This window comes from Herpailurus yagouaroundi, unplaced genomic scaffold, assembly GCF_014898765.1.
Source record: "Herpailurus yagouaroundi ecotype Mexico unplaced genomic scaffold, PumYag 139, whole genome shotgun sequence".
In the NCBI taxonomy this organism is placed as follows: Eukaryota; Metazoa; Chordata; class Mammalia; order Carnivora; family Felidae; genus Herpailurus; species Herpailurus yagouaroundi.
This window is the reverse complement of record NW_024412394.1, coordinates 17,873,119-17,897,564: the sequence shown is the minus strand read 5'-3', so window position 1 is coordinate 17,897,564 and position 24,446 is coordinate 17,873,119. Positions and strand designations below refer to the sequence as shown.

At 39.1% G+C, this 24,446-nt stretch overlaps 1 protein-coding gene across 3 annotated transcripts in view; it reads left to right on the top strand.

Annotated features, from left to right (window-relative positions):
* The window catches only part of PKHD1 (PKHD1 ciliary IPT domain containing fibrocystin/polyductin), a 475,556-nt gene that overhangs the window by 249,383 nt on the left and 201,727 nt on the right, over positions 1 to 24,446 (top strand). For all 3 annotated transcript variants that reach the window (XR_005789774.1, XM_040473753.1, XM_040473752.1), the window contains exons 49-52: positions 2,147 to 2,324; positions 3,771 to 3,966; positions 14,942 to 15,007; positions 21,056 to 21,184. Coding sequence is in view for 2 of the 3 variants with exons in the window: in XM_040473753.1 (XP_040329687.1) it covers positions 2,147 to 2,324; positions 3,771 to 3,966; positions 14,942 to 15,007; positions 21,056 to 21,184 (569 nt within the window). In the remaining variant the exon portion in view is untranslated. The remainder of the gene's footprint in view (positions 1 to 2,146; positions 2,325 to 3,770; positions 3,967 to 14,941; positions 15,008 to 21,055; positions 21,185 to 24,446) is intronic.

Here is a 24,446-nt window from a genome sequence, read left to right as displayed (position 1 = left end):
GACTCTTTTTAAAATGCATTGGTTGGGCCACATTGTGCTGGATCATCTCCTGGGACTCTGGGATGCACGGTTTTAGTTGGAGGCATAGAGAGTCATGACGACTGAGGACAAATGGCTAGAAAATACAAGGAAGAAAAGTTAGCTTTCTAAAGATTGCCTAAAGATTAAAATCTAAAAATAAACTCCATAAATGTAATGATCTTCTATGGGAGGATATGAATGTCTCATAACTAGTGGAAGGGACAGGCAGAAATTTGGAGGGAATTTTTGCAATGGATTGGAAGTTAGGATAGATGGCCTTTATGTCCATTCTAAAAATACGAGTTTAGGATTGTTCTTTAGTTCCAGTCTGAATCTCGCATACATATGAAAAATGCTAAATATCCCAAGCCCAAGGACAGAAAATCCCCCTACAAAACTTCTAAAGGTTCAGTTAATGCTGCATAGGGAAATCTGGGGAAAGAGTAGTTTTCTTTCTCCCTCAAATTTCTGAGTATTTTAAAATTCCTTTCATTTTATTAATTAATGAATGAAAGAAACACATTTATTCTTACAAGAAGTATGTATAAAATACTGCATTTCCTGGGCCAAGGATCTATATCATGAAAAGTTTTGAGTGTGTTTTTAAATGACCAAATACTGTGGATACATTGCTAAACATTAAAATAAATAGTACAGAATGGCAAATCTGGCACATATGAGGTTCTTTTTTAAATGAGCTGTGAGTAGATATTACTGGGCTTAGTGGTGATGACTGAATACATATATTATCTCTAAGTTTCACAGTAGATATATATCAAAGATACATACTGTTGTTGCCTCCATTTTAGAAAAAGCAAACTAAATCCTAAAGAGGGTCAGTAATTTGCCCAAATTCATATATCTAGTGTGTGCAAATATAGATTCCCAATTTATACCCATTTGACCATAGTACCCAAGCATTTAACACTAAAAACAGTTTTCTTTCTATAAAATGCACTGGATTGTAAATTGGCTTTGGATATGCTCACGCCACACCTTACTTTGAAAACCCAACATCCTCCTTTGTCTCATTTCCCTCTAGTTTGAGAATTTAATTATCTGCCTGCAGCAAAATGCCACAGTTGAAGATTCTCATGAAAATCAAACCGAAGGGGGTAGGACAGTCATAATGTGTATTGATTTTTTTTTTTTTACTTTTGCCTCTTATTTTCTGTCCACTTTGACTTTCTTTTAGGGTCTTAGCATGTGGCTAAATCTTTTTATGTTCTAATGAAGTCTTAAAAATCACTTTCTGTATAATTTGTAGAAATTAATAAATTTCTAGTTCTACCTTGTGACATTCATAATAATTTTGCTGTACTCTGCCTCAATTTCCTCATTTGCTAAAATGCACTTCTAGAAATGCTTTATATAAATTAGGAAGTTGGCACCAGCTGTTTTGGAGAGAGTTCATCCATTCACTCTTCTTTCATGTAATAAACATCATTTGAGTGCCCATAGGTGTCGGCCCTGTGCCAGGGTAGAGGATACTAAAAAGGAGAAAATATCTCTAACTTCAAGATCTCACAGTCTATGTTAATAAACAAAAAAATCCAGCACTAGGTGGGAGTAAGCACTGGGAATTTTGCAGGCACGCAGGAGAGGAGCCAGGTCATCTCTTCTTTCTGGGGAAGGTGATTGGAAGGCTACTGAAGCCATTTTTACCAGGTGGTTGGAGGTGGGCTTCTGAGAGTCTAGGCACCTTAAGTTCTGGGTCTGAGTCATTGCCCCAATAAAAATATTTAATAACTATATGATATGTTTTCTGATGCTGATAAAATTGGTCTAGGGCAAAAATCAGCCCAGGGACAATTCTTTATGAAAATGTTATTATATATTCTTGGCTATATGAAGTCATTAAGATGGCATTTATTAGTGGACTCATATCTGAGTATTACTACCTTCAACCCACTAGACCAGTGGAATGCACTAATGATGTCTTCCCACTGGGCTATTTTGACCCACAGAGTGCTTACTAAAAGTTCCATGGATACACAGACAAGATAGCTCAAGACACACATGGGAAGAATAGAAGATGAATTACCACTGATGGGAGAGGAGTGGATTAGATCCAGAATGGACAAATAACTCACAACTCATTTTTTTTCTTTTTAAACTACCCTAGAGCTAATGCTCCAGATGTTCCTTATGATTTAATCATGACTGACAGCAGAAATAAGACAACCATGGTCAATTATGTACGTGACACATTGTCTAACCCTTATGGCTGGATGGCTCTGCTCTTGGATCAAGAGACTTACTCAGTGCAGTTTGAGAACCCTTGGATCAACAGATCTCTGCAGGTAACCCCAGGAATTCATTTACTGGTATGGACCATTTCCCAGGGATTCTTATCTTTTTTTTTCTATGAAATAGCAGTTTGCAGGTATTAGCATCTTCTGGTACTGATAACTAAAACCACCACAGCATTTGGCCTAGTGAATGTAATCTGAGTATAAGATATGGTGGTTATTGTTTATTTTATTTTTTAAACTTGAAAATTTCCGAGTCTGTTTGAATCTTACTTTGAATAACAGAATGGTTATACCTGAAATTTTAACTTTATTAATACAATGAAAAACATCTACTAAGCCTCCTATAGAATTATATTATTATAATATTAGGGATTAAGAACCAATCTTCTCCAGGGAGAAGAACCAATTTCCTCCTGGAGAACCAATTTTCTCCAGGGAGAAGTGTTTGTAGCCCGAGAAAATGTCTTAACAAAACATTTTTACATTGCATACTGCCACCTTGTGGTCAAAGATTAACTTGCACATGAAGGTCTGGACCTTCATTGGGGTTGGTTGAAAGAGTCAAATGGTTAGGGGCATCCAAGATAGGAATAGCCATGTGGAAAGTGGGTGCATTTTTATGAAAAAAAGATAATCCAATGGATTTCTTTATGCTCATCTTCTTCCTTTTAATGCATTTCTTTCTTCCTGTCTCCTCATATACATTCTTCTTAGGGTCATGAGATCAGGTCTGACTTGGGACATAGTTTAAGGCAGAATCTCCTTTGATCCTCTCTCTAGCAACCCTTCCCACCCTTCCCCTACCTTCTCAGAAAGGACAGCTATTTCCTTCCCTTGAGGTTCCCAGGAGAACATCTTGGAGAATTTTCATGAGGTGAAGGCAGCAGAATGATGACTCGGGAGGTGAATACCCTTGTGTCTATCCTGGTGCAGTACTCCCCTGCTTTGTGGTGTGGGGCAAGTTACTGAACCTCTGTCTGCCTCAGTGTCCTCATCTGTAAAATGGGGCAGTAATAGTAACACAGGGAGTTGTTGAAAGATTGGATGTCTTGGTATGAATAGAACTTGAGCATGTAGCAAATGCTCCAACAGTGCTAGCTTATTACTATTATAAACGGATGGCCCTACTATCATTGCCTGCCTCTTTAGGTGATGGGAAAAAGTGGAAAAGAATTCTAGATCTGGCTCTGTATCTCACGGCAGTTTGATCTGGGACAAGTCAATTCACTTGTCTTGTTTTTCTTCTCTGTTAGTTGAGGTTGTTAAACAAGAGAAACTTATAGAGTCTTTCTGTCCTCATGTTCTAAGATTCTGTAGCTCTGGTTATGAATTGATTATGGAGTGGATTTAAATAAGCCTATTTTCTGCAAGAAGAGTAGTCTGGGTGTGAACTGCTGTGTTTCTAACCTACTCCACTTGCTTTCTTTGTATCTATTTTCTGGGGAAAGCCTTCCTTATTAAATGAGCATTATTGTATTGTTCTCTCACTTAAAGTACTCAGCAACGTTTGGCAACTTTGCGCCTGGGAATTACCTCCTGCTCGTGCACACAGTCTCGTGGCCTTACCCTGACATCCTCATAAGGTGTGGGAGTCAGGTAGGGCAGTCCCTTCCATCTCTGCCATCACCTGGTCAGGACCAAGGTTGTGACTGGTTCTTCAATACCCAGTTGAGGCAACTCACCTATCTGGGTAAGTATAACTGGATGAGAATTTTGAGGGCACACAGTTGGAAACCACCATTCACTCTCCAATTCTAAACGTTTGTGGTATGAAGTTATGAGGAACTGGAGGGGAGAGCCGTGTGTTGCAGTGAAATGATTGGACTCTGAAATCTGACAGCTTGGGCAGTTGTCCTGAGTTCCGTGTCCCTTCTCCTTGTGCCTAGCCATATATCCACAGAGTCTGATCTACACTTGAGCTCAGGGACTATTAAATTTTAATAGCACCAGAGAGGGGAGTATGGTTAATTCTCTGGTATTTGTAAGTCTTTGCCGAATGGATTGTTGTATATTTTATTTGCACTGAATTGTACCATTCAAATTTTATTTCTGATTTGATCAACCATAAACTATAAAAACTCAGGATGGACAGAGATCCCTGAGACTGTTTTACCACTAAAGCTGAATGCAGCCATTAAGTAAGAGCAAATAGGTGACATAAACTTTAACTGTGACAAGGTTCACTTGATATATATTCTAGAAGAGAATTTTAATTTCAAATTGTTTTTTCTATTTCTTAGCATGCTTGTGAAGAGTCTGTCTTGTCTATTGGTCAGATTTTGTTCATGAACTGCAAACTTTAAATGGCCACATAAACCAAATTTGGTAAAGGAATATTTGTGGCATAAAGAAAATCAAGTCATGCAACTACAGATCTTCTCCTTTGCTATCCTTATTTATTGAATTAATGGCAAGTTGTACTATTAAGCTGTTTATTCACATATATAGTTTAAGTGCACATCTGTGTAAGTATGCATATTTATATATAGATGTACAGCTGTGTGCATATATGAGCGTATATATGATATAGATGCATTTTTCAGTTTAAAACATTTTTATTAGGTAGATAGCCTTTATTAATTAACAAAATTCTTTGTATCAGAATAACCTAGGGTCTCCACCTTTAAATGATAGGAGTTGGAAAAGGGACAGGAAATCACAGAGGGTTAGTTGGTTGATTAATAAACATGGAGACTGTAGGTCCTTAGGAGGATCCCCAGTGCTCTATGCAGTGGTTTCTGTGGTCATTTGTGCCACCTGTATCCTCTGAGTGAATGGGTGGGTAGGTGGCTGGTGCTACTTCTGTTCTCATTTCTGGGTGGTCCAGTGAGGATGTGAGGATTCAGGGGGAACTGAGTCTTGTTCTGCTCCTCGGTGGTGGTGTCCTGTGCAGCTGTGTTGGATTGGGTGGGTTTGGTTATGATTTTGGATATCCTTTCCGTAAAGTTTGCATTATTGCTGGAAAGCTAATAAGGCCATGATGGCAGTGAGGTAGTTGCTGCTGGTACCTCACCAAGACCCCGAGCAATAGTGTTCTGGCTCTTTGCCGATCAGTTTGTCACTTCCGTTTAATTGTTTTTTTGGACCACGTGACTTTATAGGTCTGGGTCCTAATTGTTTTTTTGGACCATGTGACTGGGATAATTTACATAAAATATATTTCGTCTAAGAGGAGAACATAAGTTAAGACCTCACAGTTTATGTGGACATATTCCTGATATTAAAAAAAATTATATGGGGAGGGTGGTTTATACAGAAGTTTCATTTTATCATAGTGAAACTGCTTGACCTCTTTCAGGTCCATTGAATTTCCTGCCAGGGGTGGGGGATGGAGAGACCATGCTCCTTTTCCTGGCTAGCTTTGCATTCAGAGTGCTGCTTCACTGACAGCTGGCTGTGTTTCATTAATTTGTTGACCACTTCTAAGCGGGCCATCTTTTGTATTGTTTGTTTGCAACCTTACCACACATCCCTCAGGATAGGAAGTTAAAAAAAATCACAATTATCTCTGTTTCCTCCATTTGGCTGCTTTGTGTGTGATTGTGAAGATACCTGACTCATCTTAGAATCAGTTGAGAAAAGAAAATAATCAGAACCCAGGCATTCTAGTTCCTGGCTATAGCTCTCCCCACTAGAGTGTGCTGCCTACTAAATAATCATTGATCACTGACCAAATAGGGTGGGGAGTGCTAGGCAGGGTTGTGGGAGAAAACTTCTCATTGATCCCCAGTGCCAAAAAAACAAAAAGTCCTGCACACATAATACATGTTGAGAGTATTGCTCTTCTCTGTGAAGGCAAGTTTTGTCTTTCTTTAGCAAATGTGTCTTTATGGGATTTAGGTTCTTTCGAAAGCTCATGGCCAGAGCTTACGGTTTAGGGTTTTAATCAGTGGCTGGCTATTTCACCTGGGCGCACAATTATAAATGCTCCATGTCTCAGTGGCTTCAAGTATACGACGAGGTTAAGAATATCTACTTATCTCTTGGAATTGTGGTACAAAACACCCAGATATCTTCAAATGTGATTAGTATACACTGTTACTTTACTACACATTTTCTCAGTAGATTATTCCTCTAGATTTTTTTCTTTTTTTCCTAGAAGATTAGCAATGCCACATACCTTGAACTTAGCGTACATGTCATGACCTTTCTGAAACAGTCTCATTCCATTTTCCTTGACTAGATTTTATAAGAAAACTGAGATTCATGATAACATGACATATATGATATATTGTTTTCGTGTTCGAAATTTAATACCACTTAAGCAATTGTTACCCATAGAATAAGATAACCTAGCTCATTTAAACATATCTTTTAAGAAGATTGGTTAAGGTTGCCTTTCTAAAGCCCCTGAGAATTTTGCCTAATAAGCCACTTGTGGAACAGACCATAGCAAAATACTCTTGTTCTATAGTTTGTGGTAGGACCATGAGGAGCAACGTTTGATGTGAGAAATGGTGCCAAATGGTTCCAAACTGTAACTTCTATGACATGCTTGGGAATGGGGAAGACTGCAGGATAAGCGTTCTTTTATATTTTCAGAGTCAGAGTCAAATCCAGCAAGCCCATTTTTTCTGTTTACGCGATTTGATGAACTAGCAGCTCCCGTCTCTGCCTTCCAGAGCCAGTTCCCCACTGCCTCTTTCCCTGCTGTTTTTCCAGGGATGTTTCAGTTCATGGTTAACTATTTTTATTTTTTAGTTACATTAACGCTATGAAATAATTAGTCAGCTAATTAATCTGGTTTACAAGCTTTGTAGGATTCTTCAGCTGTCAGTCAGGCCCAGGCCTGAGGCCTACATCTAGTCTCAGCTCTCTTGCCCATGTGATTCCCGTTGCCATGGCTACTGGCTACATCTGCTGACACCCCACTCTCTATTTATTGCTTAATTAAGAATTTCACGCTCAGCCCTTATCTGCCTCTAAGAACAAGCGCACACTGTTAAGAAATTCCAAATTTAGGCCCAGGCACAAGGAGAGCCTTTCTTGCAGGCTTGGCTGGATGGAGCCTCTCTAACGATCTTCTCGGCATCCCAGCCGCCACCCTTCAATCAAAAATCATTAAATGGGGCAGAGATAATGAGCATGTAGCATATCAAAAGAAGGATGTTTGCTTGGTCCAAAGGAGGAAAGGCTGCTAGACCCCATGCTCAGATCCACTTCAAAGGGAGATGAGACTGCTCATCACTGGGGCCTGATAAAGCCTCATTTGTTCTGGGCTTGACTTATGAAAAAGGTCTGGTGTGTCAGGGTCCCGTCTCACAGACGCGGGATCCCCCGACCACTTGCCTCCACCTCTACCAGCCCCCCACCCCGCCCCGCCCTGGCCTTCCGCACACTCGTGTGTCAGCACTCAGGCAGCTGGGTCCCCCCAAAGCATCAGGCGGAGCGTATAATCACTGACTCTCCACTCACAATGGCCACTTGTAGGGGGGTGGCCGGGAGGAGGCCTTCATCACAATAGGAACACAATTATTGCAGCTGCTAGGGAGGGCTATGCTTCTTCCTGTAGGAATATAATAGGACTTGCCCCAAAAGGGAGGAGAAGGCTAGGGGGAGGTGATGGGGTTGAGAGGGGTGGAGGAAACCATCTTGAGTTGATTATTCATATTCTGACTCTTGGAAGCCTGATGCGGAGCCAGTGGGGTTCCAGCAGCTGCTCGTGCACAGTCCTCTCCTAATAATTGTACATTCTGTCAGGGGTCAACTTACTTTTGACCCTGTCCTTTTATATCACGAAAAGGCTCTTTAGGGCAAACTGTTGGGTTGTGGCAGGGTGCATTAAACGCCCACAGCCCCTTACCCTTGCTTTCTCCTCCACCCACCCAGCAGCCGGTGATAAATTCATGTCAGATGCTGAGCCATTCACAGTTGCCCTCCCGGGTTCACACAGCCCCGCTCTCGCAGCAGAGATGCAGCCGGGCTGGATATTGTGTGAGGCGGCAGCTGAGCCAGCGCCTGCGAGGCGCAGAGGCTCCTGCCTACCACCTTCTTCTGATCTGATGGAAAAAAAGACATGTCTAGCCAGGCTGGCCAGTGCCTGTCTCCAAATGGCCCCCTCGCCAAGATAAAGGCAGGCTGTTTGGCAAGAAGCCGGGCCTGTGTTCCACGATGGCAAGATAGAAAGACAGATGGATCTTATTGTGTGCACCAGTTGTCCTGAAGAAGTCAAGTCACATCACACAGAAGGCTCAGAAAAGATGCTGTTAACCTGGTTGATCCTGAAAATAAGGAGTGTCTGTCTTCCTGAGGTTGTGGCCAGGAGATCATGGGTACCTCCTGGGTTTCTGTCTTCTCAAAGAGCTCAGGGCTCGGGGATTAGGGCAGGCTGCTGCCTACATCCTTCTGTTGTTCAGCTGGTCCAGAAGACCCCCAACAACTCCTTGGGAAGGAATTCTGTTAGCATCTGTGGAGGAGAGAGGACTCAACTTGCTCCCCCGAGCATTTTGGGAGGCTTTTATAAGCAGAGCAGAATCATAATCCTTTGAAATTCTGCCGCCATTCCCATGCTGAGGCCCTCTAAGGCAATCCATAGCATTCTAGTTAATAAATTAATTTACATTCTTATAGAAAACTCATTCCCCAAAGATCCCCAAGGATTTTTGCCAGTAATATAGAGGATTGACTTTGGGGACCTGCACTAACCTTTATGGCAAAAATATAGAGAATGGAACAGGAGCTGGTGATATGAAAAGAGACTTTGCCTGTCCGTTGCAAGAAACTTCTTTCCAAAAGGAAAAGGAAGGAAAAAAAGGAGAAAAGGAAAGAAAAAAGCAAGAAAGGAAAACTTAGAAGTCAGAATCAAATACTTTTTCTAGGAATCACTCAGATTAAGGAGCTAATTCTTAGGGATGCTGGTGGCTAGCCCTAGTTCATGTAGGGAATGGGTAGTACAACCAGTATTCAAAGTCAGCCTTTTTGACTCTAGTTTGGTGCTTTTTCTAGTATACTAGTGTTTTGAGTATTTTTTAATGTCTATTTATTTATTTTTGAGTGAGAGACAGTGAACACAAGTGGGGAGAGGGGCAGAGAAAGAGGGATACAGAATCTGAAGCAGGTTCCAGGCTCTGAGCTGTCAACGCAGAGGCCAGCACTGGGCTCGAACTCAAGAACTGTCAGATCATGACCTGAGCCAAATTCGGGCGCTCAACTGACTAAGCCACCCAGGTGCCCCATTATTGTTTGTTTGTTTTAATATAAGCTCATGTGTGTACCCTTGTAAACCAATTCTTTTCCCCCCTATTTATAGGAAAAACGTGTACTTATTGAGGGCTCTATACTTCCTAAATTTAGGTATTTGAATACCGTCTTCACCATTTGTCACATCCTATGCCTCTTGTACCTTTATTTTCCTAAGATTCGTCTTAAATCAATTCCTGCACTGTCTTATTTTTAAAACCTAACCTCATTTTAAGCAATAATATCCATAAAATCATGGGTTCAATGACCTAGTTGCTTTTTCTAAAATTCAGTAACATTCATAGCTATTAAAGTAAAACACTGATGCTACTAAAATCATTACCTCACATTTTATATTTTGAGAATATAATGTGATCTGCAAATTTTTGGTATAATTGATGAAAAGTAAGAAATGTGAACACAGGGATCTCTTTTTTATCTGGGTATCTTTCCTCACTTGCTAAGAACACCTGCTCCGGAGAACAAACCACATTTTTGAGAGAAGTTGTAAAATTCCTCAGTTCAGGGCTTTTTATTTTATTTATTGTATTATTTTTAAAATATTTGTCTGTTTGTTAATTAATTAATTTATTTAGAGGGTGGGGGAAGGGGCAGAGGAAGAGAGGGAGAGAGGATCTTAAGCAAGCTCCATGCCCAGCATGGAGCCCAACACAGGGCTTAGTCTCAAAACCATGAGATCATGACCTGAGCCAAAAATCGAGAGTTGGACGCCTAGCTGACTAAGCCCCCTAGGTGCCCCTTTTAAGGCTTTTTAAATATGCCTCATGGGCAAACAGCTGGAATGCTTGTTTCCAGGCCCCTCCCTTGGAAGTTCTGCTTCTGTAGATCTACACAGAATCCAGGACATGACAGATGCCCCATACAAGTGTGGCAGGCATCACTGAGTCACAATAACAATCGTTATTGCTTTCTGAGTTAATTAATGAAGGTTTAATTGTGCTAACTCTCAGGACTGTAGTTAATGTAGATATTAGATATGTCTATTGTGTCTTTTAAAAAAATTTTTTTTAACGTTTTTATTTATTTTTGGGACAGAGGGAGACAGAGCATGAACGGGAGAGGGTCAGAGAGAGGGAGACACAGAATCTGAAACAGGCTCCAGGCTCTGAGCTGTCAGCACAGAGCCCGACGCGGGGCTGGAACTCATGGACTGCGAGATCATGACCTGAGCCTAAAGTCGGCCGCTTAACCGACTGAGCCACCCAGGGGCCCCATGTTGTGTCTTGAATAAGTTCTTTTACACCTAAAAAAATTTATATCCTTCCATGAATGAAAGCTTTTGGGGATAATGGAAGACTCAAAGATGATCACAGGATTTTCATATAATGTTTCTGTGAAGGATTTTAAAAGATCCTGTGTTAAAAGGGCCAAGGTGGTTGTGTTGCTGCCCCTGTGAAGCTGAAATCAGATGGAAGTATGGTCCTGTGAATCAAGCTTTAGCTACCAGGGACCAGTAATTCTCAATGGTTAAGAGAAAAAGGCTAATTTCTGGGGTGTGTGGTCACGTTTGCTGAACAGGGATGGAGACACAGAGCAGGAGTGTACAGGTGTGCAAGATAGATTTGGGAGAAGAGGTGGGTGTAGAAGATAGGGCAAGCTAAGCTGGAATGTAGAGAGAGAGGATCAAACTTGACTGCTGGTCCATGAGAAGAGAGCTGGAACCTGGGTCCAGAGCAGACTGAGACTGAGAGAGAAGGCATGAGTCAGGGAGAGAATGGGTGAAATCTGCAGACACAGATTGCAGGTGCTGTTTCAGATTCTCTCCATGTGTAGTCACTGGCTGACTTATGCTATGTAAATGTGATCTGAATGAGGGGCCCCGATATGTGCGTAAACGTAATGGCAAAGTGTGAATGGGAATATGGATCAAGAATGAAATACAAAAGGAGTCAAGGCCCATTAAGATGCCACCTGTTTTTTTTTATTTTTTATTTTTACATGGATAAGTACTTATTTCTCCCTTCAAAATTGCAACAGAGAATGGGACCTACTCAAGGAGATAATTAATTTTTCTCTTCCCTAGTGCCCTAGTGAGGACAAAATTTGCCAGGAACAGTACAAAATTCTGGAAGACACTAGTATCATATTTGGCTGAGTAACTCTCCTCTTCCTTAGCACATTTCTCACTTTCTTCTAGATCTCTGTGTTTAGAGCAACCTTATATTATATAGCACTCATAAGAATAATTTGGCAATAATTGGCCCAAAGCCGCCTTTTCTTTTTGAGGACCAACCAGATATTTTTACAACCTGGGAAGGATCAACTGCAATGAGTTTCCATTTATAAACAAAGTAGATTCACCACTCTCATATTACAAACTTAGAAATCATAAGCACCGAGAAGACACATGCATAATATCACAGCCTGCGTAAGGCTTTTTTCCTGAGTCGTTACCTTTTTTCTCAGATTTTCATCCCTCTTTGTATTTTCATCCCTCTTTGTATTTGTCCAAATTGGAAGTGACACTTCACATCTACACTGCCTTTTAGAGAGTCAAAGCACTTAGCAAACTTTAGCAGATCTGGTTAAGTTGCTTACAACTCTGAATACTATGGCTCATCATGATTAGGTACAGCTGTAAAAAGAGTAGAAGCATATTTCCTGGGTTTTGTTAACTGGCTGCTAGAATAATGAGCATGCCATAATAACAGTGTTGATAATCACTATTATTCATGTGCCAAGAACTGTGCTAAGCATGGTACAGGAGTTACCTCGTGTTTTCTTCCCAATAACGCTATGAGGTAGATAGGACAACTATTTCCATTTTCACAGAAGTAAGGTTCAGAAATGGTGAAGAACTTGTCAGTTACCCACATCAAGGAACTGGAAGACCCAGGATTCAAACCCAAGGTGTTAGACCTCATTCAGCACCACTCTCTCTGGCTTCACTCTCAGGGTGTGGAAATGGTGTTGGGGAAGAATAACCCTCTGACCCACTCACATCTCAGAACCAGCCTGCAGAGGGACATGTACAAGTGATGGTGAAGGAAATCAGACTTTTTCAATCTTTCCTACTTTGGTAACTTTTCTCCATCTCTTTGGATACTGAAACTACTCCTCAGATTGAATGGTATTCACACACTCCTTCTAACCAAATAGGTGATTGCTTTTCAATATATGTTTTTGGGAAGAGGCTCCCCAGGAGGTGGGGAACATTTTTGCATGTGTAGAGGCTGAACAAATTCAGTGGTCATGCAGTTCAGAAGCCATCAGTGTAGAGCGGCAGATACGATAGCCCACTGACCAGGAAGCCTTGGATTACCAAGAACAGGGCCTGAGTTAAGTGAGTTAGTGAATGGAAGGACAAGAGGAACAGCCTATAATCAGGGTTGGATATGGTGAGGGTTAGCCTTTTTAGTGTGCAGGTTAATCATCACCATGATGGCTACAGTGCACAATGCTTATGGTGGTTTTTTTCACCCAGGGGATTTTGGATACATTGATTATTTTCCCTATACTTCAAATTTATTGACCTATGTAGTGTGAAAAAATGATGACTCCATTTTTCCCTCCCCCAACCATTCCTCTTACAAGTATAAATTATACTTATTTTGAGTTAAATTAATAATTATAAAATTACTACAGTGGTTTTGAAAAAAGACTTTTTAAAGTGAAACTTTACTTTTTTACTTTACCTCTGTGGCTTTGTCTTAAGGAAGAGAACACAGATGTACTGAAATCTACAATTACTTGGAAGCTGCTGTTAACAAGGATGATTTATATAAAATCTTTAAATGAACTAATAACCCTTTCCAAATGATTCCTGGAATTTTTCCCAATTTTCCTTCTTTAGATTTTGATTCTTATACAATATTTAAAATATTTAAAAATATTACAATTTTTAATAACCCTTTAAAAGGGCTATTTCCTGCCTCTATTTGCTCATTTTGTTGAAATTGTCAGCTAAGTCCTGGGTATCTTGAGTTGAGCACTATAAATTTAGGATTTCTAGATTAGTACATGAAAATTAAATGTTTACATGTCTAGCAATATCTAATGTCCTAAGGTACATGAGAAAGTTCCTCCCTTCAAGATGTAGAGACAGAGCTAATGATAATGCAATCCTAAATATATCACAGCTGATGCTTGATAAGTATTTGCTAAGTTGAGAGCAAGCTTGGGATAAATAATACCAATATCAGTGTGTTCACAAGTGGGTAAGTTAGAGATTATAGAAAAAAAGATGAAATACTGGGCTGGTGGCATTATATTTATTTATTTACTTACTTAAGATAGAAAAATGGGTAAAATATACAAAGGATAAAGAAAGAATATAAGCAAAACCTTGGAAGTAGTGATAAAGTAGAACACATAGAGAACCTGTTGGTCATTGTACCTAGTCGCAATATATGTACAGTGTAAGGAGAAAGCCATTCTATATAATGAAGAAAAATTAAATGAGAATAATTATCAAAATAAGAATAGAGGCATAGGAGAGTTCTCATCATGGATCTCTTTGAGGATTATTATTACTATTATTTTTTGTAATATTCTGAAGTGTATGCTTTGTAATTAGACAAAATGATCCTTGGTCTACTCTGTCCTGTGTGAGAGGAAAGGGTTTAGGGTTCCTTGGAAAGGCAAGTGGAGAGCATGGGTTTGGCCAAGTCCTCAAGGCTGCAGCCTTCAATGGCAGTGGGCCCTCCAGGGTGGGAGGTGTTGGTTCACATGACATCTGATAAGGCAGAAAGGTAATTAACCAATAAGAGACAAGGTGTTGCTGAAAAGTGGAGTTGGTGCACCTGATTACTAATTAATCAGGCGTGAGAGCACCTTGTAGATGCATCCACTATTTAATTATAGCAGCCTCTCTTGGCAAAGGAGCATATGTTCCCAGCTTAATCTACTGGTTTATACTGACATCAAATTGTCATTATCAGAAAGAATCAGGCCTTTTGATTATTTCCACTAATTTATTGAACACTTAAAATTAATGAACCCCAGGCCTTTTAAATGTGCTCAGTTGGTTTGGAAGATGAAGGAGAAAGGGGAGTGGAAAAAAGCCTTCATTAAAAGGACAATTTGTTTGTATAAAGGTAAAGCAAATACATTTCATGGGTGATCTGAACTCTATTGAAAAACACATGAATTCTAAAAGCCAAGCCTTCAAAATGATGGAGAGGAAGTAGGCTATGAGGTGTGCCCTCCTGACCAAATTGGCCTCCAAAGAACATATGGCTAAAGGGTCCCCTCCCTAATTATTTATGTGTCAATTCTCTTGGAGACCTCACTGCAATTAAGTTTAATCAAATAAAAGCAATCAAAATCAAATGTTGGAAATCAATTGTTAGACTAACTAACAGGGACTTTTTTTTGAAAATGTAGTTAGGTTGGGAGGAATTTAGGATAAAGCCATCTTTATCACATGAATATCTTCTGTATTAAGATGCTCTTTGCATCACATTCAATTCATTTGTGTGTGTGTGTGTGTGTGTGTGTGTGTGTGTGTGTGTGTGTGTGTTTAGTTTCAGGTGAAGGCCAAGTCCAAGTGACTCTCCAGGTGAAGGAAGGTGTGCCCCCTACTATTTCAGGTGAGTATTAACCCACTCACCAAATAGAAGTGCCTGGTACAGCTGAATGTCCTCCAATAATAGTTCTAGAAATTCCTTCAATCTAATTGTTTTATAAACAGGCAATGCTTTCATGCCTAACGATTCCCTATTGTGTCATCCCTATAACTGAAAAATGTGTCTGCATTTCAAAGAAAGATATAAGAAGGGTGCCTTTCAAAACATTGGAAAGTAAGAATTAAAACATGTAAATAAGCACATTTCATAAATTATGGACCATATGTGCACACCGGAGTCCAGATCTGCAGATGGGCCATTAGGCTTCTACCAAATGGAAAGAAAAATTCAGGGTATCTCAAAACTTTAATTGTTCCCAGTAATTTCAGGACATCAGGGTAAACAAATCCTCCCCAAAAGTCAGATGGTTCTGTGAAATCTCTCTAACTCATAAAAGCCAAATTCTCAAAGACTAAAAGACTCATAAACACCTTCTAATGTATTTCATTGTTTGTTTTTGTTTATCCTGAGTAAGTTTATGCCTTTGCATCAGGGACAAATCTTTTCAAAGGCCAAGTTTTCCTTTGATTTCCAGGCATTTTTTTGTGTTACATCAGAGCAGAGTCCATGCTAATCAGAAAATGATCTAACTCCTTCATTTAAATTAATAAATAAATGAAATAAAAGGTACTAGACTAAAACTAAACTAGATGTATTGATGGCTACTTCTCCATGCTTATTGGACTGGGAAGAATGTGGTTCTTTGTTTTCAAAACTGTTTCTGGGCTGCCATAACATTTTGTTCTTTATGTCCCCTGCCCTTTATCCTTATTTTCCTTTAGGTGGCTCAGAATGCATTATTTATTGTCTCTTGTGCAAGATGTAGAAGGAAACAATGATGAGCAATGATCTTTGGCTCCATGGGGTCTTATGGTCACATGGGGATGTCAATTAAATGACTAACTAAATAATCAGTAAATAAATCTCCTTTAAAATAAGTGTTACCAAGAAAAGTATCTTGGAATTCTCTCTTCTCTGACAGTTCTGTATTCAAATTTCCAATTGTTTGGGTCAGTCTCCATTTGTAGAGAACATATCTGTTGGGTGTAGGTCTCATGCCAGGCCCCCTCAGAGGATACTGGACTGTTTATGGGTGGCCATTAATTACTCAGCCAGCTATATAGTCAAGGTGTCATGCCACTCAGGACTTAATAGGAAGATTTTTTATTAAGGACTCTTTGGAAGGTGACTATAGGTGGCCAACATCTAGGACTTCTTAGCAGGGGTCAGTTTAACAGGAAGATGTTTCACTTGACCTATCAATTATAACATGCTAAATAAATAGAAAGCTTCATAGAGTTACAGAGTATTAATAAGGAAAAGAACCTCACATGCTATCCTATCCAATTGCCTCATTTTACAAATAAGGAAATGGAAGCCTAGAGATTAAATAGTTTGCTTAAGTCCCTCCTCTCACTGGTTGAGCCTGGATGAGAGCTCAGGTTACTCAACTCAATTCAGTGTTCATTCTGCCATATAAACTCTATATTAGAGTTTATACCATATAAACTCTAAGATGTTTAAATTACCTTTTAAGCATATACTAATTTATGACCTAAATTAAAATTAATCATATATAATCAGTTTTCCTAGCCAAGATAATTTGGAACAAGAAATATTCCTAAAACACAGAGTTACAGAACTAGTACATGACCATTCATCAGGAAGAAATTTCAAATATTAATATACTTTGAAGATATTCCCTGATTCCCATGGTATAGGGTATATGTGCTAATATTAAAATTTATTTTAAAAAATTTGTTTACTGTTTATTTATTTTTGAGAGAGAGAGAGACAGAGCATGAGCAGGGGAGGGGCAGATAGAGAGGGAGACACAGAATCTGAAGTAGGCTCCAGGCTCTGAGCTGTCAGCACAGAGCCTACCGCAGGGCTCCAACTCGTGAACCCTGAGATTATGACCTGAGCCGAAGTCAGACGCTTAACTGACTGAGCCACCCAGGTGCACCGCTAATGTCAAAATTTAAATATGAGTGTGTATTTTACTTAATGGAAAGTTGTATGAAAAACAGTAAAATTATTACAATAACAAAAATTCTTTGAAAGCAACTAATGGGATGATTAATGGAGTTCTCTGTATATGTTAACCCATTCAGAGATTCAACATGAGTGTATAATGCGCAGGTCATTCATATTCCTCCAACACTATGGTCTTACTTATATCCTCTCAATGTCCACAGTGCTTTATACAATATTGGAGAGGAGAAAATGAGCAAGGAAACCCACTTTGGGGGGAAGATACGCATATTTCTGAAGAGCATTTACCCAATGATGTATTTTCAGTGGGGGGTACCTGGATATATGGTGCATAGTGCCATGAGAACATTCATATAATCAGGTATATTCTCTTCCTAAATTTAATCCTTTCCCCACAGATCTAAGTTTATTTCCTTTCCTCACGTTTCTGAGAATCTATCGCCCTTCTCTTATTTACAGTTAATCTATCTTTCAACATCTTTTGAATTTTGTCCCATCAGTAAATGACTCTGTCTTGTGTAGTTAGCCTCTCCTTTGCTGGCCTCTTCTGGTCAGTGTCTCTCAATTAAAATAAAACAAAGCAAAACAAAATTCATGGATACTGAATATTCCTCTAGTTGACATCTCTGCTGCAAACTTCTCAAAAGACTAGCCTCTTGATGCAGAGCTATAAGAAGCTTGGTGGATGAAGGATCAAGGTGGAGAGGGCAATATTTGGTTCAGATAGATAACAAGTTAAGACCACCTTAAATTATGGCTTTTGTTGAGTGACAGATTTGTGGAGGAAAACAAGATGAGGCCTCCTCATAAATGTTGGTCCTGACCAAAATTCATGGAGTCTGGTTTCAAGGTAAGACTCATTTATCTAAAGATTAGGAAGACAAAATACTAAGGGTCTCTAATCATAAAATGTTCAATCCTCAGTGAGCGTTTTGGATGATCTGATCCAGTGTCTTCCCTTCCTTCCCTCCCCTGCATCCCTCAATCCGCTATTATCTACACTGGTTCCACCTCAACCATTCCGCTGGAGCCACTTTCATCTGGATCATCCATGCTCTGGTGGCCAAATTCAGCAGTCAATCCTTATTCACTCTTTTATCAGAACTTCACTGTTAACAAGATCACTTCTGCCTTCTGGTCATGTTCTATTTCTTAGGCTGCCAAAACATTCCTCTCTCCTGGTTCTTCATGCATGTCTCTGACTGCTTCTTCTTTAATTCTAGTAGGCTTCTTTTTTTCTCCCCACCTTTCTTTAATAGTAATAGGCACAAAGAAGCCTGATATTGACTATAGAAATCTAGTAACTCTGCAAGAGACTGAAATGTCTCCATGAGAGTGTTCTTATCTTAAGGCAGAATGGTATAGAATGCTCAAAGTCGTTCATAATAATAATTCTTAGAACATTAAGATTCAGTTTGTTCATTTAAAGACAGTTTCAGCTCTCTTATACATTAGAATGAAGATGACAAAGTGAGGAATTTGTTCCCAATCTCTGTGATATAAAGAGTTTTTGAAGCTTGGTATATGGTTTTTAAGGAAACTGGTTATTCCCCTTTTGAAGTATCACTGGAAATAAGGCAACAGAGCATCTCTCTCTGGCCTCTGTGGTGCTACTTAGTGGCTATTTCAACAAGCCTTCATGCCATCCCCACCTGAATATTTATATTACTGGAAAGGAGGCAAAATTGGGAAGAAACTAGGTATTAAAGTCTTGGTGTTTATAAGATATTTATAAAGCCTCTTTCTGAGTGAGCCTTGTGCCAATACCATGACTGATTACCTTGGTGGAGTGTCTCTTTTGTGCTGATTAAATTCCCTAGGATTTCTTTTTTTTTTTTTAATTTTTAATGTTTATATATTTTTGAGAGAGAGACAGAGTGTGAGTGGGGAGGGACAGGGAGAGAGGGAGACACAGAACCAGAGGCAGGCTCTAGGCTCTGACTGTTAGCACAGAGCCCGACATGGAGCTTGAACCGATGGACCACGAGATCATTACCTGAGCCAAAGTCGGACACTGAACTGACTGAGCCACACAGGCACCCCTAAATTCCCTAGGATTTCTACTTGACCACAATCTATATACTTTTCAGTTACCCAAGGGCTTTAATGAGACCATGATTACAAGGGAGTTGGGTTCCAGTAGACAAAGTAACTGGGCATTCCCCAGGGTTCTGACCTAAGACATTTTTTTCTTCTCATTTGTAATCCTCTGGAGATATCCTCACCATCCTCAGAGTTTCAAATACAACCCTGAAATCCAACTCTTTGACTTAGAGCTCTCTCCTATTCTTCAGATTCATATCTAATCCCTGCTTGCTGTGTATCTCCACCTGGAGGCCTTTTCAAAGACACCCCAAACTCTATATTTTCCAAACTGAATTCATCAATTCTGTTTTAATGGACATCTCTGCCCATTACCACCTATGCTAGGAGTCATCTTGGTCTCTTCTATCTTTGTTACCATCTTTGTTGCATCATGCTTGGATCTCTGATTATTTCTCCAGCCTCATCAGTTGCCTCCTCCCTGCTCTGTGTTTCAGCAACACCAAACTGTTTAGAGACCCTTCACTTAATGTCTTATTTCTTGCCATTACTCATGATCATCCTCTCTGTCTGTCTCACCACAACACCCTTTCCCTTTATCACTCCTAAGCCTAAAATGCAGCTCAGCTGCTCCCTCTCCAGGAAGGCTCCTCTATCAAGGTCTCACTTCCTCTCTGTTGGGTACCATTAAAGAGAACACCTTCAGAGCTCTATCCTCCCAGGATTTATTTATACAACTTACACACTATTTGCTCCTTTGGAGGAAAGAATGGCCTTTTATTCCTTTTTGTATCCCTACTTTTTAGGAAACTTTGGTAGAGAAGGTACTCATTATTTATCCTTGTGAAATTAGCATAATGGGTGAGATTTTTGTGCCCCCTCCCCCCATCATGTGAGATACCACATTATCTGAACTCTTAAAACTCAAATAACATTTGGTATCATCTGTGAATCTTCTCATCCTCTTTTGAGAGACTGTCTGTGCCCTCTGTCTCTGTGCTAGGGATCACACTTCTGAAAAGAACATGTGGGTACAGTTCAACATGGTGTTGTGCATGATGGATATTGGGCAGCCCCCACTGGATATTATTAGATTTATGTTACCATTCCCTCATGAAGTGGCCAGTGGATGGTTGAAAAGGAAATGCCATTTGACCATCAGTGGCAGAAGCCATAAAAACCAGTTGGAACATATGAACTGTATGTAAACTACTGCACTGAAAGGTGTCCAGATTTATTATGCATTGCCCTTAATATGCATTAAGAACTATGAGAAGATTAGACCTTTGACTCAGTGATTCCATTGCCAAGATTCTATTTTAAGAAGATATCATTGTTACTGGCAGATTTGTATAGAGAGATTTAACACTGCATTATTTATAATTTTAAAAGTGGAAAGATCCTAAATGCCAAACATTAAGGATATTATAGACCTTGTATATGATAGAATATTATGTACCTATTAAAATTATGTTGCAAGGAGTTTTAATGACATTAGAAAATGCATCTTAAAAATTGCTAAGCTAATTAAAATAAGAACTGAATATAAATTACATATATGATGTAATCTCAATTATATAAAAATGCTGAGAAATTCTGGAAGGAAAAGCAAATATAAGGTCAATGGCAGTTATCTCTAGGTGTTGAGATTATGGGTAATTATTACTATTTTTTTTCTATATTTGCATTTTCCAATGTTCCATGATGAGCATATGCCATATTTACATAAGGCAAAACACAAATGTGTAATAACAAAAGTAGAATGTATTTTCCCTAGAAATAGATGTAATTGAAGAATTGAATACTTGCTTTATAATTGATAAAATGATTTTTGGAAGGTTATAAAATATCAAAAGACAGCTACCTTGGGAGGTAAAAATATCATTCGTATCCTAAAATAAAGACAGAATTTGCGAGTTATTATAGTGAGTCAGATTTTCATAGTTACTTTTCTATTTTTCTTTCATTTTGTAGCTTCTACCTCTGCACCTAAGTCAGCTTTAAAATGGTCCCTTCCTGAAGCATGGATAGGCCTTGAAGAAGGCTGGGGAGGACACAACCATACCATTCCAGGTCCTGGGGATGACGTCCTGATTTTACCCAGTGAGTAAAACAGTCCCTTAATTAAATAATCACAGATAGACTGAACCAAGACAATCCAGTTGGGAATTATCTGCCATTTAAATATATTGTACAACATGTAAAGAATGTGGGCATTCTTATTTGTAGGCCCTTATATCTCTAACTTTCTTTTTTGAATAAATATAGGTGAAGAATTTAATAATCCTATGAAATCTGATAAAAATAGCTCTGTTTACCTTCATTAAAGTGGAATGGGCAGTCACCATGCCACAAGGAGTTAGAAAACTCCACTAATGGGATTTATTATTATATGTCAAAGAACAGATTTTTAGCCAATTCTACTGTCCTTATGTTTGAAAGACATAGTGTATGGAAAGAAGCAATTTGCAAATTCTTTTCTTTTGCCTTTATGGATATTTTAAATACAGAACTTTTAAACTTTAAATATAGAATTTTTCAAATATAGAAAATATGATGAATAAGGTCTTCTGTTGCCACAATATGTCAAAGATGCTGGAAAAAGGAAACTGATAAATAAAACGGAAAAATAAAAGTCTATGTATGTATGTATGTATATATCTATCATCTATCTAGATGATAGAACTCTCTTCCCATATACACATATACACACATATGGAAGAAAGAAGATTCTTCAGATAAACAGAAACACACACCCATACTTATAAAATTATTTCTGTTTTAAAGATTTTATTTTATTATTATTTTTAAGTAATGTCTACATCCAGCCTGAGGCTTGAACTCACAGCCCTGAGATCAAGTTGCATGCTGTACCGATTGGGCCAGTGAGGTGCCCCCAAAATTCTTCTTTCTTACGAGCCAGTTCTTGAAACTCCCAGAAAATCTCCCTAGCCTGAAAATAAAATATTTTTCAGAGAACAAATATCTCTCCCCTAAAAGACCTACTTTCATTTATGGCTTAATTTGAACTTCCTAAGGTAATCCTGAATTTAAAAACATCCATACTGGAAGAGGAATATTTGGTCACCTGTGAAGTGATGTCAATAAATGTACAACTAGCAACATGGCAGGAATTATTCTTCATGTGTTCACTAATTCACTCTTCATAATAACTTTGTGATATAAGTATTATTCTTATTCCTATTTTTACTGACAAGGAAACAGAGGCCCAGGGCAGTTAAGTAACTTGCCCAGGTTCGCACAGTTTGCAAGTTAGCAGTCAGGATTTTAACCCTGGCAGTCTGACACAAAGTCTGTAATTCTTACCGAATCAATGCATTCTATTTCTAAGAGGGCAAAGAGTAAATGAGAAATAGTAGTTGTGTTTCTTGCTTTATTTAGGATAAAAAATGAAGGCAGAATGATTAAAACATGGTAACCACATTTTGGGCATTGGAGTGGTGCCGATACAGCTGTGCAGAGAGAGATGAGAGACAGGAGAGGGCAGGCTGACTAGTAAGAACTTGAACTATTATTATCATCCTACTCCCCTATCATCCACTTCTCTCAATGGAGAATGTAACTTTTTGAATAAACAAGCTCATGAGTCATTCCCATACGGAAGGGAAAAATCTGTTCTGTTACAGCCATTTCTTTGATGAATGTAGCCAGCGGATTGGCCCTGGGCTATGGTTTTTCCCACTAAGCAAGCTGTTTCCCCCACCCCATGCAGGAAGCAAGTGAAGCTTTTCAACGTTGCCAAGTTTTTAGTATCCTTAGGGACCTTTATGCTGAGAGAGGAGTAATGTTAGCTATCTCGCTTGGCACTGCAGTTGACTATATCCACTGTGTGCCCTGACTGTTGGGAGCCCCTGGCATTCTCTGTCATTCTTCATTCCTTTGTTCATGCATGGTCAGCTTATAAGATGGACTTGGATTATCCATGAAACAGTTCTTAAATAGCACAGATCAAGAAATAAAATAAAATAGAATTAAAAAATAGCACAGATCAGTGCTTTGGAAAAAAGTGGGGCATGAGGGAGACGTACAGGTGTTGGATGTAGAAAGTATCTTTCCATTGGTCTTCCAGTCTTATTGTGAGAATCAGAGAAGTTAATATTTTTAAGCCATGCAGTTATTGTTTATTATTTCCAGTTTTCAAATGGAAAGACAAGTGAATGAAAACGAGTATGTGATACATAATAAACAAAGTTTTTACTCTTATCCTGTTGCTTCTTTTTTCTTCTCTAATAAGCTATCTTTTAACCCCAACAAATGATCTTACAGTGAACATTTGAATCCATTGTTCTGTTTGGGGTCTTGTGTAGGAGCTGTTATGGTTTACTTTTCCCTTCGAGTTTTTGGCAAACCCTGATATTTTGACCTCTGATGGACCTTTAGTTTGAATTTACCTTTCTAGTTGTGGTTTTGTGTTCATGACTTTTACCTGACTCTCTTGGTTTCTTTCATTCCCAGTCTTCCTTGAATCAAATAAGTTTGTTCTCCCAAGTGTGGCACAAAACCAACAACAAATATTGCTTGAAAGAAGTGCACAATCTCAAAGCTGCCACCCATAATTTAATTTTATTTATTTTTTTATTTTTTTATTTTTTTGAATTTTTTTTATTTTTAATTTTTTTTAATTTATATATGAAATTTATTGTCAAATTGGTTTCCATACAACACTCAGTGCTCATCCCAAAAGGTGCCCTCCTCAATACCCATCACCCACCCTCTCCTCCCTCCCACCCCCCATCAACCCTCAGTTTGTTCTCAGTTCTCAACAGTCTCTTATGCTTTGGCTCTCTCCCACTCTAACCTCTTTTTTTTTTTTTTTTCCTTCCCCTCCCCCATGGGTTCCTGTTAAGTTTCTCAGGATCCACATAAGAGTGAAACCATATGGTATCTGTCTTTCTCTGTATGGCTTATTTCACTTAGCATCACACTCTCCAGTTCCATCCACGTTGCTACAAAAGGCCATATTTCATTTTTTTCTCATTGCCACGTAGTATTCCATTGTGTATATAAACCACAATTTCTTTATCCATTCATCAGTTGATGGACATTTAGGCTCTTTCCATAATTTGGCTATTGTTGAGAGTGCTGCTATGAACATTGGGGTACAAGTGCCCCTATGCATCAGTACTCCTGTGTCCCTTGGATAAATTCCTAGCAGTGCTATTGCTGGGTCATAGGGTAGGTCTATTTTTAATTTTCTGAGGAACCTCCACACTGCTTTCCAGAGTGGCTGCACCAATTTGCATTCCCACCAACAGTGCAAGAGGGTTCCCGTTTCTCCACATCCTCTCCAGCATCTAGAGTCTCCTGATTTGTTCATTTTGGCCACTCTGACTGGCGTGAGGTG